At 36.7% G+C, this 19,265-nt stretch overlaps 2 protein-coding genes across 4 annotated transcripts in view; one reads left to right on the forward strand and one right to left on the reverse strand.

Moving 5' to 3' along the window:
• RNGTT (RNA guanylyltransferase and 5'-phosphatase) overlaps window positions 1-19,265 on the forward strand; it is a 350,432-nt gene that overhangs the window by 229,072 nt on the left and 102,095 nt on the right. The gene's annotated exons all lie outside the window — the stretch shown is intronic.
• On the reverse strand, window positions 7,533-7,995 carry LOC105711465 (coiled-coil-helix-coiled-coil-helix domain-containing protein 2-like). The gene has a single exon (XM_064360413.1). It carries the CDS (start codon window positions 7,993-7,995, stop codon window positions 7,540-7,542), a length of 456 nt encoding a protein of 151 aa, XP_064216483.1. The 3' UTR covers window positions 7,533-7,539.

A 19,265-nucleotide genomic window follows, 5' to 3' on the forward strand; every position in this document is an offset into this window, starting at 1 on the left:
TATAGACTTCTTTGCAAGCTCCCATTAATGGTCTCTGGGTTAGGAGTATTTTTCTGATCAACCATCTCCTTCAGTATCTTTACTCTCTAGCTTCTACCACAATAGTATAAGGTCTAATTCTTATAATAAACCCCTGATTCTATATAACTGGATGGTTCTGCTTCCTAGATTAAAGCATAAGTGGTATATTGAGTTGACAGATTTGAGAGAGAGGAGCCACAATTGATTCCATAGGAAAGAATGTGGGATGAATGGTTTGGGAAAAAAGGTTGAGGTTTACAGTTGTTCACAGCCATTTGAGATGTATCTGATGTATGTGCAGGGCAGACTGACAATTACATTAAATGGGAATGTGATAGATATCACCATGCCTGCTTGTTTCAAATTTTGATGCCCACCTCCCTCCCCTCCACCTCTGACACAGTATTGCTTTTGGATTACTATTTTGCCAGGCGAGAGAAGCCTAGAGCTTTTCTTTATCTCTTAATATTACAATGGCCCTTAACCCATGTGTAGAGAGTATCTGTGGGGATTCTGCGAGTTATTAAGGATATTTATTCCAATACACATTCAGGAACAGGAGAGAGTACCACAGGGTGAGTCTGTGGACTAACTGGGTCCATTGTGGGTCAAACTTTTGTAAGACTTCACCCATCACCTGACTTCTTTAAGTGTCTTCACTTTGATATGTTGGGTCATACTAGTGTGTTGTGCCCCCAAGAGTTGGCATCACTTCCTTGGAATCAATAGAGAGTGTTTCTGAAAGATCTGGATATTTGTTTTTCTCTATGACATAATCACTCTAGTACAGGGGTCCCCAACCTCCAGGCCACAGGGTCTTTCTGCAAGGGGACTTGGCTTCCCCTTGTATCAGGACCTTTGGGTGTTGGGACTGACTTAATCTGAAAACTGGGTGAGAGGTTAGCAGCAGGATACAGTTGGACCACAGGAAGCAGCCAGTTGGTTATGCTGGAAAACGTTGAAAAATCAGAGCTGGTCTGCTAGAAGCCACTCTTTGGTGGTAGGGAAATTTGCCAGATAATACCAATAAACTAGAGCTGGTCTGGTAGGGCCTTGAGGGTGAGTGCCACCAGGTTTCCCACACAGTATTTAGCTGACAACTGTATCATAGGAAAAAAATCCAAACCAGAACTTAGGCTGTGCCCTTGTATTGTCCCTTCACTACTCTGTACTCACAAAGCGCGACATTTATACCTGGCAAAGGAGTAGGGTTACAGGGTCCTGATCCTGTATCACAAAGCAGGGCAAGAGGGGTAGCTTTGGAAATAAGAGGCAATAAATTGATAACTGCCACAATTAAAGTAGGTAACCGGTACAGTTATATTCGATATATATAAGGGGACCGAGTTATTATTTTGAAAGCCGATAAAGGGAAAGAAGCCTTTTTTTCCCTTCTGCTTTTTATTTTATTTATTTATTTATTTATTTTTGAAACTCAGTCTTGTTCTTTCACCAGGCTGGAGTTCAGTGGCTCGATCTCGGCTCACTGAAACCTCCACCTCCTGGGTTCAAGCGTTTCTCCTATCTCACCTTCACCAGTAGCTGGGACTATAGGCAAATGCCACCACACCCAGCTAATTTCTGTATTTTTAGTAGAGACAGGGTTTTACCATGTTGGCCCGGATGGTCTCAATCTCTTGACCTCATGATCTGCCTGCCTTGGCCTCCCAAAGTGCTGGGATTACAGGCATGAGCCACTGCGCCTGGCCTCTTCTGCTTTATTTTATTTTTTAATATAAAATATACTTCAGATAGCCAAATGGTAAGGGTAAGTTTCTCTTTATGAAAGTTTTCCAGCCATCTACAGAATTAGGAATAATAGACTATCACCATTTTGTAACTTCTAATGTATCTAGATCAGCACTGTTCTATAGAAAGATGTGAGTCACATATGTAATTAAATTTTTCTAGTAACCATAATAAAATGCATAAACAGATGAAATTAATTCCAGTAACATATTTTATTTAACCCAGCATATCTAAAATGTTGTCATTTCATCATCAGTGTAATATGTATCACCCATGTGTCTTTTCCCTTTGCTGATTTTCTCTGCATCCTTTTGTTGTAATAACTTGTAACTGTGAGTACAACATTTGAGTCCTTTGAGTCCTTCTAGGGAATCCTCGAACTTGATTCCCAATACTTCGATTTAGTTTTGTCTGGTATTTTCTCATAATTAGATTGGGGTTATACACGTTTTGCAAGAATACCACAGAAATGTTGTGCTGTTTTCAGTGTGTCATATCAAAGTAGATGATACAGATATGCCTTATTACTGGTAATGTTAACCTTCATCACTGTTAAGGTGGTATATCCAGGGTTTCTTTCTCTTCTGTAAAGTTGCTGCTTTCTTTTTTCTAATTAATAGGTTCTTGGAGAATCTATGCAAATACTCCATTTCTCCTCAGACTTTCTCCTGCCAGTTATAGCTTCTACTAGTAGATCCTGCCTGCAAAAATTATCACTGTAGTGTTCCTGATGGAATTTTTTATTTCCAGGAAAATACTTTGTTTTAACCTCCAAACTGATGAGAACTATATGCACTTAGAAACATAAGTTGGTTTTATTTATAACCAAAAATATTCACAATTTGATGAATTTCCTTAGCTTGTTATTTATATCAGGCATCATATTAGTAAAGAAAGTTAAAGCTGTTTTGTTAACTTCTCAAATACTTGAGATTTATCTCATTTTAGTTGTCATGATAGCAGATGATTATAATCCTGGGATTTTAAGCTTCTTTCTCCTAAATTATTCATCTTGTTTAGTATATGTTATAATAACAATGCATTGAAATTCTTTGTCTTATTCAGCATCACATCATAGCATAAAAAACTATTTATATTTAATAACAGAAATTAGGTTTTCTAGAGGAAAAGAGCCAATATAAACGATTAGTTTTCTCTTCCTCTATTGGCTTCTGTATTTATAAAGGGAGTAATAAGAACAATCCTATTCTTACCAACTATTTTAGAATGATTACCAGTTGTTGACAAAGCTGTTTTATTTCCTTGTGTAAACTCATTTGGTTTGGAAATGATGAACTCATGAAAGTTTATTCGATAATGAAATTTAATGTATAGTGGCAAATGCAAATATAAATTCAAATGCAGCTTAAATATGGTATTTTTAGTTCTTTGGTTGGGGGAGGGAGAAGAGTACCAACAAAGTGTTTTTAGGTTTTATACTAAGCCGTTATATTTATCATTTCGATTCATCACACTAAGCCTTTAAAGTAGATGTTGCTATAAAAATAAGTGAACTCAAGGCATGGCTGCTGTGGAAAACAGTATGGTGATTCCTCAAAAATTAAAAATAGAATTACCATATGATCCCACATTTCTGCTTCTGAAAACGGGGTCTCAAAGAGATTTGTACCCCCATGTTTATAGCAGCATTATTCACAATAGCTAAAAATGTGGAAGTAATATAGTGTCTGTAGATGAATGGTTAAGCAAAATGTGGTATATACATACACTAGAATATTATTCAACCTTAAAAAGGAAGGAAATTCTGACATATGCTACATTGCGAATGAACCTTCAGGATATTATGCAAAATGAAATAAGCCATATACAAAAAGACAAGTACTGTGTGATTCCATTTGTATGAGATGCTTAGAGACAGGAAGCAGAGTGGTGGTCACCAGGGGCTGGAGGGAGTAAGGAATGGGAAGTCATTGTTCATAGGTGTAAACTTTCAGTTCTATAAAACCCAAAAGGAAGTTATGGAGATGAGGGTGGTGAAGGTTATATGACATTATGAATGTATTTAATACCACTTAAAAATGGTTAAGATGCTACATTTTGTTCTGTATATTTTACCATGATAAAAAAAATTGGAGAAAAAATAAGTAAACTTCTTTTTTCAGGAACTTGTCTAAAATCACATAGGTCTTAAGTATAGGAATTAATATTCAAACAAATCCTTGTTATACTCCAAAACTTACTCCTTTTCTGTCATAGTCATGGTTTTCAAACTGCTCCACGAACAGTACAGTATTTTATTTGATTGAAGAGCCTTCACTGCCCTTTTGTGCATTTTTAATACAAAGTGATTAATGTTTACTTCTTATGTTACTATTTCAGATCTAGCTTTGGGAAATATAGCATATCTTCACGTATTTGGAAATTGAAGCGCTAGCCCTATAATGCCGATTTCTTCTTAGACATTGCTTCTGTAATCCATATCTTTTTTCCAAATGAAAGGTGATGTCTTAAACGGTGACTTAGCAAGCTACCTATGCATTTGCCTTGCATGTAAATATAATGATAGGAGTAACATTCTATTTTTCTTCAGAACTATAATACTAGAAAATTTCTTTCTAATTGCTACTGATGAGCATCCTTTGAAAAGTTTTTAAAATCACCTCTGCACTTTAAGAGAATGCTGCAAAACTTCAGGAGTTAGCTATTGTAATGTAATCTAATCTTGGAATTCATCTAGTGCTTACTGGTAAATTTTCTCTCCTACCTAGGACTAACTCTTCCAAGCCTTGTCAGTAGATCTGGGTCACTTAGCCACAGCACTCTTTACACAGTCAAAGCATGCTGTGACTCGCTGATGTCTCCCTCGATAACTTCTAACAGGTCTTTCCTTCCCACACTGCGTTTAAAACTTTTCCTTGGAGATTACAAAAGGGAAAGATGAAAGAAGAACAGATTATTGATGGCAATGATGTTCTAAAAAGCTATCATGATATGTTAACTAGTCGTGCCACTGTATGTGTAAACTTCAAATAATTTTTGAAAGAGATATGATATGAGCTAGCTGTTTTAGGTCTTTTAAATAAAACATTCTTTATAGAAATGCTTTTCCATTGCATATTTTAAATATATTTGAACAGAACTGATTAGCTTTTAAACAGAGTTTTAAAGCCATTTATTCTCAGTTGTCTGTGATTTCTCTCTTTGGTCTATTGACCTTCCCTCCTTTTTGGAAGGTAAATGCTCAACTTTTTACCTTTATCCAATACATGTTAAAAGTATTGTTCGTTTTGGTTTTGCTGTGTATATGTCCTATTTATTTTCCTGAATCAGCGTTTTCACGTTATACCACATGCTCATAGAATTCAGGACCGCTTGTTTTTGTAGTCATCATGCTGTAAAATAAAATGCATTTAATAAATGTATTTTAACATCAATTGATAAAGTATGTACAATTGTTTCAGCTTTTCCTTGTAATGTTTTAGATATAGGTTATTTTTATGATCTAGATCCTTATGAAAAGAATACATGATTCTACTATTAGCAACTCAAAGATCAGGTCATTGTACTGATCGATGATTATTCATTTGGGGTTATTTTCAATTATAAACCTAATAGATATTTATGAGGAGATCAAAGAATAAAATAAAAGTTCAGAGCCATGAAAAGGAAAAGTCTGCCCCCTATTCATTACCCACATATGACCACTATTAATAGTTTTTTGTATCTAATTACTCATTGTTAAATATCTTGAAAATATGCTTTTGAAGACTTCATTGCTGGATGTTGGATTGTGATGCCACATCATGTTTCAGCTTCGTTATATGGAGAGGAGGGGGGCGGTGAGCAGTTTTTCATTTCATTTATTTTAAATTTAAATTTAAATTTTTGAAAATAATTTTAACTTTTATTTTACATTCAGGAGGTATTTGTGCAGGTTTGTTACATGGGGGATAATTGTGTGATGCTGAGGTTTGAGGTATGATTGATGTTGTCACCCAGCTACTGAACATAGTACTTAACAGTTTTTCAACCCTTCCCCTCTTTCTCCCTCTCCCCTTGAGTCCTCCATTGTCTATTGTAACCATGTTTATGTCCATAAGTTTAGCTCCCACTTATAAGTGAGAACACATGCTATTTAGTTTTCTGTTCTCGCATTTAGAATAATGGCCTTCAGCAGTATCCATGTTGCTGCAAAGGACGTGATTTCCTTCTTTTTTTGTGGCTATATTTTCTTTAATCCACAGTTGATTGGGACCTATGTTAATTCCAGGTCATTGCTATCATGAATTGTGCCATGATGAACAAGTGAATGCGTGTGTCTTTTTGGTAAAACAATTTACTTTCTTTGGATATATACCCAGTAATGGGATTGCTGGGTTAAATGGTAATTCTGTTTTAAGTTCTTTGAGAAATCTCCAAACTATTTTCCATAGTGGCCAGACTAATTTATGTTCTTATCAACAGTGTACAAGTGTTCCTGTTTCTCTGCAGTCTTACCAGCATCTCATACCAGTTAGAATGGCTACTACTAAAAATTCATTTCATTTCATTTCGTTTTTTGTTTTTTTTACTTTAAGTTCTGGGGTACATGTGCAGAATGTGCAGGTTTGTTACATAGGTATATGTGCCATGGTGGTTTGCAGCACCTATTGACCCATCCTCTAAGTTCCCTCCCCTCATGCCCCACCCCCCAACAGGCCCAGGTGTGTGATGTTCCCCTCCCTGTGTCCATGTGTTCTCATTGTTCACCTTCCATTTATGAGTGAGAACATGCAGTGTTTGGTTTTCTGTTCCTGTGTTAGTTTACTGAGGATGATGGCTTCCAGCTTCACCCATGATCTTGTAAAGGACATGATCTCATTCCTTTTTATGGCTGTATCTTTTTCTTTTTCTTTTCCTTTTCTTCTCTCTCTCTTTTTTTTTTTTTGTTGGAGGGGGAGGGGGTGGAGGCAGGGTGTCCGTTACCCAGGCTGAAGTGCAGTGATCTGCAACCTTGACCTCTGAAGCTCAAGTGATCCTCTTATCTCAGCCTCTCAAGTAGCTGGGACCACAGATGGGTGCCTCTATGCTTGCCTAATTTTTTAATTTTTTGTAGAGATGAAGTCTCACTGTGTTGTCCATTCTGGTCTCTAAATTCCTGGGCTCATGCAGTTCTCCTGCCTCAGCCTCCCAAAGTGCTGAGAGTACAGGCATGAGCCACCATGCCTGACCCTCTTTTTATTTTTTGATTGCTTTTAATTTTGCTGTTTCATTTCTGAGCAGGTGTAAACTCTAGAGTAGCCCTCTTACTTTCTCCCAAGCATTCTTTCCTACTTGTTTCACAGAATTCCTTTACTTCTCTTAAAATTTTCTCTTCCTGCTTCTGAAAAAGAAACATTGTGATTTTAGGAAAAAAATTGGTTCCCTAGAAGAAGAGAAGGATGATATCTTTGGTGTCAGCAGAATGGTAGATAACTGATGAATGAATTTTATTGATTCCTCTAAGATGGTATTAATTTGTGGACATATTTTATGTATTATTTAATGGTATTTTTTTTTTTTTTTTGGAAGAAAATCACTTTATTCCAATTAACTCACAAAGAATAAAAAACAGCTACTTTAAGGAGGCCACACAAACATTTGACCAGCTCCAAATTTTAGAGTAGGAACATCCCCTTCCATTTCAATTCTGAAGCGAGGAAGCTAGGAATGACAGGAGAGGTTTAACTGATGGCTACACTTTATACCTTCACTATTAATTAAATTTTTATATTAAGTTAACTTGGTTATGAGAGCTGGTTTTCCATTTCTCCAGTTTGAACTTCTTGATTAGGCCAATCCATTTGCAAGTCGGCACTGTTTTAGCACCTCACTGAAACCCTCACAGAGCTTGATGTCACCCTGGTTCTGGGCACACTCCAAGAGCTGTTTGATCTCATAGAAGCAAGGCTGCTGCTGCTGTGCCGGCTGGGTTCCCTGAGGCTCCTGGTAAGTGATGTCAGGCCTCGAAGGCTCAGGATCACTTCCTCCACTGAAGCCCCCAGTAATGGCGTGGCCCAGTGTGTGCCTCACAGCAGAGCCCACAGCCACGCCAGCTGCAGTGGTTGCCATCTGGGACAGCAGACCTGGCTGCCGGGGCGCAGCAGCAGGAGAGCCAACTGCAGAAGTGGGTGCCGCTGCTGGTGGCTGAGCGACTGGTGCTGGCCTGGGCGCAGCTCTCATCTGAGGGGCCCGACTGGCCGGAGGGGCCATGAGGGAGGTGCGGCTTTGGCTTCCACGCGGCATCCTGGCTACGGGGCTGCTTGGCCTTTAGACGTGCAACAACCAGGGAAGAGCTCAGTGGCTCAATGGTATTGTTTAAAAAAATTCTGCTATTCCATAAGTTATGTCTAAAGGATAGGAGCTTCATATAACAATTCAAATGTTCTATTTGCTTGGTATAATAAAATTTAACAATCTTAGTTTAGATAAATAGAGCATGTGTTAGAACATACAAATGTGTGTGTGTATGTGTATATATATATATATAAATTTAAAAAACTTTTTTTTACACACTAGTTACATGGGGGAAATATATCCTAATTCCAAAGTGTGAAATTTGAACTGACAGAATTATAAACATTTTTAACATTTTAAACTCTTTTCAATATGTTCTACATGTGATGAGATAATTTTTGAGCCTGCCTTTGTCACATGTTAGAAAAGAGTTCCTAAAAGCAAAAGCTCTCTAATCACTTTCTTGTTTTCATACATAAACATAAGCTTACTTAAAATTTTTCTACTTTCTTATTCCAGTGGTGTTTTTCTGTGTTTTTGTATTTATTTAATGATACTTTTGAATGTCTTTACTGTTACAGGAAAGCTGTTTTCTCTTAGTTTTGCCTTCTCCCTTTGTTCTTCATTTCCTTGCTTACCTCAAATCCAGCTGGAAGTGTTTCAGCTGTGAATTGTTGGGTATTGACCCAACATGAAGAATCCTCTAATTTAATAAGCTTCTTAGAAAAGTTTTTGGTTCCATAAATTTGCTTCGCTTTTTATTTTACCAGCTTGTTAAAAATACGGTAGTGTCATTTATGTGTTTAATGCTTCTAATGTGCTTGATTTCCCTTGTATGCAGTTTATATACATTATCTCATTTAATCAAGCTTTTTAATGATTTATGTTGGCTACAATGAAAATTAGAGAAAGTTTTTCTATCTTCTTTATGTAGTTCCATTACATACATTAATAACATATAATATAAATTGGTCTCAGTTTTCCAAAGTAAGGAATAATTTTAAGACATAAGGATTATTTTACATTAAGAATTTTTATTTAATAATTATAGATCATTTATTTTAAAATTTCTTTTATGTGAATGCATTATTTCTTCCTGTTTGGAAGGGATGTGTGTGTGTGTTTTATTAGTTTAGTTTTAGTTTAGACTGTAGTTTCCAGAACAGTTTTAAATTTACGGAAAAATTGAGTAGATATTAATAGAACAGAGAGTGTTCTCATATATACCTCTTAGCCGCCCCCCCCAATTGGTTTGCCCTATTGTTAACCTGCCACATTTATTACAATTAATGAACCAATATTGATATGTTATTATTTTATTTATATTTTGAGACAGGTTCTCACTCTGTCACCCAGCCTGGAGTACAGTAGTGCAATCTTGGCTCAGTGCAACCTCCGCCTTTCAAGTTCAAGACATTCTAATACCTCAGCTTCCCGAGTAGCTAGGACTACAGGCATGTGCCCACCATGCCCAGCTAATTTTTGTATTTTTTGATAGAGATGAGGTTTCACCATGTTTGCCAGATTTGATATGTTATTATTAACTAAGGTCCATAGTTTATTTAGATTTTCTTAGTTTTTACTTGATGTCCTTTTTCTTTTCCAGGATCCCATCTAGAATACCACATTACATTTGGTTGTCATATCTCCTTTACGGTACTCTTGGCTGTAACATTTTCTTATACTTACTGTGTTTTTAATGAAATTGCCAGCTTCAAGAAGCACTGCTCAAATGTATTATTGGATGACCCTCATTTAGAATTTGTCTGTTGTTTTTCTCATAATCAGATTGGCTTATGGGTTTAGGGGAAGATCACAGGTGAAGTGTCATTTTTATCACACTGTATCAAAAGTATATATTATCAACATGAATTTATGATTTTTGATGTTAATCTTGATCACCTGGCTAAAGTAGGGTTTGTGAGTTATTTCCATTTTAAAGAGAACCCATTTCTTCCTCCCTTTTCATACTGTACTCGTTGAAAGAAAGTCACTATGTGAAGCCTACACTTAAACACTGAAAAGTTACACTCTCCCCTTTTTAGGGTACTGTACAGTTCTTTTTATACATCATTGAATTTGGCGTTGGTAATAATTTGTTGAGGATATTTGCATTTATGTTTGTTAGTCTCCTTGAGTTGCCATAACAAAATATTATAGACTGGGTGCCTTAAACAGCAGAAATCGATTTTCTCATAGTTCTAGAGACTGAAATTCCAAGATTACAGCAGGGTTGGTGTTGGGCAAGGGTTCTTTCCTTGAGTTGCAGATATTGTCTTCTTACTATTGTATCAGGACCCCACCCTTGTGACCTCATTTACCCTTAATTACTTCCTAAGAGGCCGTATTTTCAAATATAACAATGGCAGTTTGGGCTTCAACATATGCATTTGGGGAGAGGGGACAAACATTTAGCCCTCCCTCCTTTCCCCCAGTGTATATCCTTCCCACATGAAAAATACATTCATTTTATCCTCAGTCTTTTTTATTTTTTTTTATTTATTTTTTTGAGACGGAGTTTCGCTCTTGTTACCCAGGCTGGAGTGCAATGGCGCGATCTCGGCTCACTGCAACCTACGCCTCCTGGGTTCAGGCAATTCTCCTGCCTCAGCCTCCTGAGTAGCTGGGATTACAGGCATGCGCCACCATGCCCAGCTAATTTTTTGTATTTTTAGTAGAGACAGGGTTTCACCATGTTGACCAGGATGGTCTCGATCTCTTGACCTCGTGATCCACCCGCCTCAGCCTCCCAAAGTGCTGGGATTACAGGCGTGAGCCACTGCGCCCAGCCTATCCTCAGTCTTAATTCATTAAAGCATCAACTCTAAAGTTCAAAGTCTCATCTAAATACCCTCTAAAGTGGAAAGGGGTAAGACTCAAGGTATGATTCATCCTGAGACAAAATTCATTTTAGCTGTGAAGTTGAAAAACTAGGAAGTACTTCTAAAATATGGTAATGGGACAGGCACAGGATAAACATTCCCATTCTAAGAAAGAGAAATCAGTCTATGGCTATACCATACTGAATGTGCCCGATCTTGTCTAAGAGGGAGAAATCAGAAGGAAGAAAGGGGTGATATGTCCCAAACAAGTCCAAAACCTATCGAGGAAATTCTGTTAGATCTTAATCTTTTTTATTTCATGCTCTGCCTTTCAGAACAACTGGCTTTGCCTTCTGGATCCACTGGGATGACAGCCCCACCTCCATAGACTCCTGCCTCCAAGTCTCTATGGGGTGATTTGTCCCCAAGGCCCCTGGGTAGTAATACCTTGTTGAAATCATGAAGAAATCATTCTTGCCCTTTGAGACTTTGGTGAGAATGGCAGCTCTCTGATGATCTCTAAATCACATTTGGTGTTGTTACTTTTTCTTGAAGGATAATGCATGTTCACAGCCTGATGTTGTATGGTTCCATCCTGTAGAATCCATGGTCTGCCTTCCTTCATTCAGGCCTTTACAGTTCACAGTGGCAGTGTTTCTGCTCAGATAATTTCATAGTCTCTTTATTGAGTGATAGTACATCCACAACCTTGGTATTCTCCTCAGAAAACTCTCATCTTTTGAAATATGAACAGACTGAGAATTTGCTGCATCTTTAAGTTCTGGTTCTTTTTTGCCTAACAATGGCTTTATTTCTCTTTATCTAGCATTTTACTATAAGCCATAAGGAGTAACCAAGCTTCTCCTTTAATACTTTGTATTTCCTCTTAAGTGGTGGAGATACTGAAACCAAGTATTGAAGGAGTTAGGTATCATTCTCCTGAATTAATACCCGGTTTCATCAGCTGCAAGTTCTACATTGCACGCATTCAGTTTATGACAATGTTCTTGAGAGACACTCATCCGTAGTTTTGCTTTATCATATGTTTATCTGATTTTGTTATTAATGTAATGTTCTCATAGAATGAGTTAGGAAGTGTTCTCTCTGCTTCTATTTTCGGAAACAGATAGAAAATCGATGTCATTTCTTCTTTAAATGTTTGTGTAATGCACCCAGTGAGAAAACATCTGGGCCTAGTGCTTCGTTTTTGGAAAGGTTAATAATTGTATATTCAATTTTTAAAATAACTATAGTTAGATTATCTGTTTCTCCTTCCATCGCTTTTGGTAGCTTGTGCCTTTCAAATAATTGATCCGGTTTATCTAAATTATCAAATTTGTGAGCATAGAGTGTTCTTAGTGTTCTTTTATTATCCTTTTAATATCCATGTGATTAATAGTGATGTCCCTTCTTTCACTTATGGTATTGGTAAATGTATATCTTCTCTTTTTTTTCTTCTTGATTAGTCTGGCTAGAGACTTATCAGTTAAAAAATATCTTTTCCAATAAGCAAGGCTTTGGATTTATTGATATTGTCTGTTGATTTCCTGATTTCAAGTTCATTGATTTCTGCTCTAATTTTTATTCTTTTTTTCTGAGTGCTTTAGGGTTAATTGCTCATTCTCTAGAATTTTCAAAAACAGAAACTGGTTACTGGTTTTAAATCATTTCAAATAAATGCCTTCATTGCTGTAAATTTCCCTGAAATCACTACTTTCACTGCATCCCACAAATTTTGGTAAGTTTGTATTTTCATTTTGATTTAGTTCAAAATATTTAAAAATTTCTCTTGACTCCTTTTTTTTTTTTTTAACACTCATATTATTCTGAAGTAAGTTGTTTAATCGCCAAATATTTTGGGATTTTCCAGCATCTTTCCGTTACTGATTTCTAGTTGAATTATCATCTGAAAAAACATTGAACATTATCATCTGAAAAAACATTAAATTTGTTATGATGTATTTCATGGCTCAGAATGTGTCTCTTTTAGAATGTTCCATGTGAGTTTGAGAAAAATATTTATTCTGCTATTGTTGGATGAAGTATTCTATAAAGATCAGCTAAATTCAGTTGATTGCTGTTGCTTATCAATTCAACAACATTTTTACTGATTTTTCTGCGTGTTACATTTATCATTACTAAAAAGGGGATGTTGAAGTTTCTAACTACATAATAGTGGATTTGCTTCTCTTTTAATTACATTAGTTTTTGTCTCATATATTTTGATGTTCTGTTTTTAGGCACGTGCATGTTAAGGATTATTATATTTTCTTGGAGAATTGACCCCTTTATCATCATATAATACTTCACTTTATCCCTGGTTATTGCTGATTCTGAAATCTGCTTCCTTTGAAATTAATAAATACAGACGCTCCTTGGCTTATGGTGGGGTTACTTCCCAATAGACTTACTATAAGTTGAAAATATTGTTAAGTCAAAAATGCATTTAATACACATAACCTACCTTACCACCACAGTTTAGCCTACCCTGCCTTAAATGTATTCAGAACACTTACATTAGCCTATGGTCAAAATAGTCTAACACAAAGCCTGTTTTATAATGTGTTGAATATTTCATGTAATTTATTGAATGCTGTAGTGAAAGTAAAACATAGAACGGTTGTATAGGTACTTGAAGTATATTTTCTGCTGAATGCATATGGCTTTTACGTCACCATAAAATTGAAAAATTGTCAGTTCAACTATCCTAAGTCAGGAACCATTTGTACTCCAACCTTCTTTTGATTGGTATTAACTTGGTACATATTTCTCAATCTCTTTTCGCTAAGTTCATCTTTATGTTTAAAATGGGTTTCTTGTAGAAAATATTAGTAGGGTCTTTTAAAAAAAATCTTCTCTGACAGTCTCTGTTTTTTAATCAATGTATTTAGGTCCTTGGCAGTTGAAGTGAATTTTCGTATCATTGGATTAATATTCAAATATGTTCGTGTCTGTCTTTTATTTGTTATACTTGTTCTTTTCTTTTTCTGACATCTCTGGTTGGAATTGAACATTTTATATTATTTCATTTTCTCCCTTCTCTTAACATATAAAGTATACTTATCTTCAGTTTTTTTTTAAGTGGTTGGCCTGGGGTTTGCAGTATATATTTACAGCTAATCTGTATCTGCTTCCTAATAACACTACAGTGCTTGTGGGTAGTGCTTGTGCCTTATAACAGAGTAGCTCAGTTCCTCCCTTTCGTCCCTTATAACATTACTGCTATTTATTTCATTGAACTATATGCTGTATTTGCCCCATACATTATCAGTGTTATTACTTTGAATAGACAGTTATTAATTTCTGATTAAGAATAAGAAAAGTAAAAGATTTTATATTACCTTCATATATTTTTTCTTTAACACTCTGTTTCATTATGTATATTTGAGTTTCTGACCTGTATCTTCCCCACTCCACCCTGTTAAGAACTTTGTTTTAATACTTTTTTCAGGACAGGTCTTCTGGTAAGGAATTTCTTTAGTTTTTGTCTGAGAAAATTTTTGTCCTTTTGAAGGTTAATTTTGCTGGAGAAAGAATTGAAAGTTGTTTTTTTTTTTCTCTCAACACTTTATATTTTTAGGACACTCTCTTCTTGTTTCATGATTTGTGCCAAGAAGTCTGATATGATTCTTTTTATATACTCTTACCCTCTGTAGGTAAGATGAGTTTTTCCTCTGGTTTCCTTTAAGATTTTCTCTGTCTTTGATTATCTGTAGTTTAAATATAATGTGCCTATGTGTAGATTTTTTTGTTTTTATCCTGCTTTTTTTTTTTCTTAGCTTCCTGGATCTGTAGTTTGATATTTTTTATTAATTTTAGATAATTCTTGTCAATATTACTTGTAAGATTTCTCATCGAGTTAAAGGAGGAAACAGAGACCAGAGTAAGGAAATTAAAAGCCAATTTATTCAGCTCCCAGGCAAGGTTCTATGGTCTTGGAAAGGGGCTAAAGAAGTCGCGTTTCTCTTCTTGGGGCGTGGGGTTTTATAGGGAGTGGAGGTAGCTGATCGGCTGCAGGGAAACAGAGGAGGTAGTTTCATTGGTTATGAAGTGACTGGGCATGGACGAGGTGAACAAAGCAGAGGTAGTTTCATTGGTTATGAAAGGACTGGGCACTGGCAAGGGCTGGTCGAGGACATACGGGGCAAGCTGCCATAGGGCAGGTTTTTGGTGGGCTTTTTCAAAATTTTGGCGGGTGCAGGGCTGAGATTGGAATGCAGAAATGGGTATGGGGAGCCTGCATGGAGAGGGCAAATGCTGAGTAGTGCGCTCAGAATGGTGACGTAGTTTTCAGGCGCGGAGAGAGAAGGGCATGTCCATTCGGCTCCCGGCGAGGCAACCGGCCTTACATTACTTATATTTCTTCTGCTTCAGTTGTTTTTCTTTTCCTTTTGATATTCCAGTTACATGTTTTTAAACCTTTTAAAATTATCTCATGGTTCTTGGATATTCTATTCTTTTTTTTTCCTCTTTGCATTTGGACATTTTTTTTTTCTTGGCAGGGGTTGGAGGTGAACACAGGGTCTCTCTCTGTTGCTCAGGCTGGATTGCAGTGGCTCAAGCTGGGTTCACTGCTGTCTCAACCTCCTGGACTCAAGCAATCCTTCCACCTCAGCCTCCCTAGTAGCTGTGACTACAGGCATGCACCACCACACCTGGCTGATTTTTGTATTTTTTGTAGAGATGGGGTTTTGCCATGTTGCCCAGGCTGGTCTCAAACTCCTGAGCTCAAGCCATTCACCCAGCTTGGCCTCCCAAAGTGCTGAGATTACAGGTGTGAGCCACTGCATCCGGTCAAGTTTGGGAAATTTCTGTTGACCTGTACTGAAGCTCACAGATTATTTCTTCAGCTATTTTCAACCTACTGATAAGCCTATTAAAGGCATTCTTCATTTCTCTTGCAGTGAATTTGACTTACTTTATTTTCTTTCTTTCTTCATTATATTGTTAGTGTGGTAAAATATAAAAACCATAAAATGTTTTATCTTAATCATTTTTAAGTGTACAATCCAGTAGTAGTAAATACATGCATAATATTATGCAACCATCACAACCATCCATCTCTAGAACTTTTTTTATCCTATGAAATGGAAACTCTGCCTATTAAACATTGACTTCCCATTACCTCCTCCCCTAGCCCCTGGCTTTCTACTTGCCATCTATGATTTTGACTATTCTACGAACCTTATGTAAGTGGAATCACATATTATTTTGTCTTTTTGTAATTCATTTAGTATAATGTCCTCAAGGTTTGTTCATGATATAATTTATGTCAGAATTTCCTTCCTTTTTAAGGCTGAATAGTATTTCATTATATGTACATTTGTCAGTGGACACTCAGGCTGCTTCCATATTTTAGCTATTGTGAATAATGCTATTATGAACATGAATTTACAAATATGTCTTTAAGACATAGTTTTCAGTTCATTTGGGTAAATACCTAGAAGTGGAATCTGGATCATAAGCCAGTTCTATTTTTAATTTTTTAAGGAACTGCCATACTTTTTTTTACAGTGGCTGTACCATTGTACATTCCCAGCAGTAGTGCCAAAGGGTTCTAATTCTCCATATCTTTGCCAACATTGTTTTCTATTCCTTTGATAATAGCCATCCTAATGGGTGTAAAGTGGGATCTCATTGTAATTTGGATTTGCATTTCCGTAATGATTAGTGATTCTGAACACTTTTCATGTGCTTCTTGGCAATTTGCATATCTTTTTTGGAGAAATGTTTATTCACATCCTTTGTCCGTTTTTTTGGATCAGGTTTTGTTGTTGTTGTTATTGAGTTTCAAATGTCTCTATACAACTGATCCTTGAGCAACACAAGTTCGAACTGTGTGAGTCTACTTTAACTTGGATTTTCTTCTGCCTCTGACACCCCTGAGATAGCAAGACCAACCCCCCCACCCTGCTCTTCTTCCACCTCCTCAGCCTACTCGACGTGAAGATGATGATGAGGAAGACCTTTATGATGACTCACTTCCAGTTAGTGAACAGTAAATATATATGTGTTGTCTTCCTTATGATTTTCATAACATTTTCTTTCCTTTAGCTTACTTTATTGTAAGAATATAGTATATAATACATATACAAAATATGTGTTAATTGACTATGTTATTGGTAAGGCTTCTGGTCAACAATAGGCTATTAGTAGTTAAGTTTTTGGGAATCAAAAGTTATACAAGGATTTGCAACTGCATGGGAGGTCAGTGCCCCTAACCTTGTTCAAGGGTCAGCTGTATTCTCGATGTTAATCCTTTATTGGCTATATGATTTGCAATTTTTTTTCCATCTTTAGGTTGCCTTTTGCTCTGTTGATAGTATCTTTTGAAGAATATGTCATAAAATTTTTCTCTGAAGTCCAGTTTGTTTATTTTTTATGATTCAATATTTTCTTTTCATTCATTCTTAGAGTTTCCATCTCTCTACTGACATTACCCATTTGTACTGTCTATCCATTAGAGTTGTTAACTTATTAATTGCTGTTATTTTAAAATCACTATCTTATTCCATAGTCTGTGTTATATCTGAGTCTGGTTCAGGTGTTTGCTTTGTCTCTTGAGACTGCAGTTTTTCCTGCCTGTTAGCATACATCAAGTTTTGTTTTGTTGAATGCTGGACATGATATATAATATATTGGATAATAGGAAGTGAGGTAGATAGGCCTTTAGTTTGAGGTTTATTTTAATCTAGCTAAGACTTTTGAGCTGTGTCTACTGTTTTGCTGCACATATAGATGCCATCAGCTTTTTGTTTTTTGTTTTCTCCTTGTTTTTATGTTTTTGGGGGTTTTTGTTCTTTCCTTTGTTGTTTTTGGGTTCCCTAAGAAGTTTTTCTTAGAGTTTGTGTGTTATAGCTCTTTCATTTGTAATCTATTTTAATTCTTTTGGAGGCCTTTTGGTGTGGTTGTAAGGTTTCTGGGAGGGGAAGGGAAGTGTTCTACAATCTTAGGACAAAATATCAGTCTTTTAGGATGTTTGCTTTCCTGGGTTGTGACCTTAGTGTTTCTTGGTCTTTTGTTTGGTTGGTTTTTTTGGCCCCTTAGGTGAGACTGAAGGCTAGATGGGCCTGGAGGTGGTTACTTTCCCTTCCCTCAGATCAGATAAGCCATTGTTATGTTAGTTTCCCTTCAGGGCAGGCCTTTGTTATGTTGAATGATCTAGGCACATTTCTAAATATGGTCATGCTGGTGGGATGTCCTTAGGAGATTTCTCCTTGTGTGAATAGCATAGAGTGTTTTAGATCAGTGATCCCCACTTTCCAGGCCGCAGACCGGTACCAGTCCATGGCCTGTTAGGAACCGGGCTGCACAGCAGGAGGTGAGCATTACCACCTGATCCCTGCCTCCTGTCAGAGCAGCAGCAGCATTAGATTCTCAAAAGAGCCTGAACCCTATTATGAACTGCACTTGGGAGTGATCTAGGTCATGTGCTCCTTATGAGAATCTAATTCCTGATGATCTGAAGTGGAACAGTTTCGTCCCAAAACCATCTCCCCCTTCTCCTCTCTGCGGAAAAATTGTCTTCCATGAAACCAGTGCCTGGTGCCGAAAAGGTTGGGAATCACTGTCTTAGATTATATAACCTACTACACACCTAGGCTGTATGGCATAGCCGATTGCTTCTAGGCTACAAACCTGTACAGTATATTACTATACTAAATATTGTAGGCAATTCTAAGACAATGGTATTTACATATTATAAGATATCTAAACAAGAAAAGGTACAGTAAAAATAAGGTACAAAGGATTTTTTTAAATGGTACACCTGTATCTGGCACCTACCATAAATGGAACTTGCAGGACTGGAAGTTGCTCTGGGTAAGTGAGTGAGCCGAGAGTTAGTGTGAAGGCCTGTGACATTACTGCACACTCCTGTAGAGTTTATAAACACTGCACACTTCAGTTACACTAAATTTATTTAAACATTTTCTTTAATAATAAATTAACCTTAGCTTACTATAACTCTTTCACTTTACAAACTTTTAGGATTTTTTTCTTTAACCTTTTGACTATTTTGTAAAAAGAGTTAGGTTAAAACCCAAACACAGCTGGGCTTGATGGCTCATGCCTGTAATCTCATCACTTTGGGAGGCTGAGGTGGGCAGATCACCTGAGGTCAGGAGTTCAAGACCAGCCTGGTCATCATAGTGAAACCCCGTCCCTACTAAAAATACGAAAATTAACCAGGCATGGTGGCACGTGCCTATAATCCCGGCTACTCGGGAGGCTGAGGCAGGAGAATCACTTGAACCTGCGAGGTGAAGGTTGCAGTGAGCCCGGATGGCAGCATTGCACTCTAGCATGGGCAACAGAGTGAGAGTCCATCTCAAAACAAAAAAACAAAACAAAACAAAAAACACGTTGTACAACTATACAAATATTTTCTTTCTTGATATGCTTATTCTATAAGCTTTTTAATATTTTCAAAAAAAATTTTTTTTTTTTGCATTTTAG

Source organism: Aotus nancymaae, unplaced genomic scaffold (assembly GCF_030222135.1).
Source record: "Aotus nancymaae isolate 86718 unplaced genomic scaffold, 86718_ANA_hifiasm-v0.15.2.pri h1tg000040l, whole genome shotgun sequence".
NCBI classification, from domain to species: Eukaryota; Metazoa; Chordata; class Mammalia; order Primates; family Aotidae; genus Aotus; species Aotus nancymaae.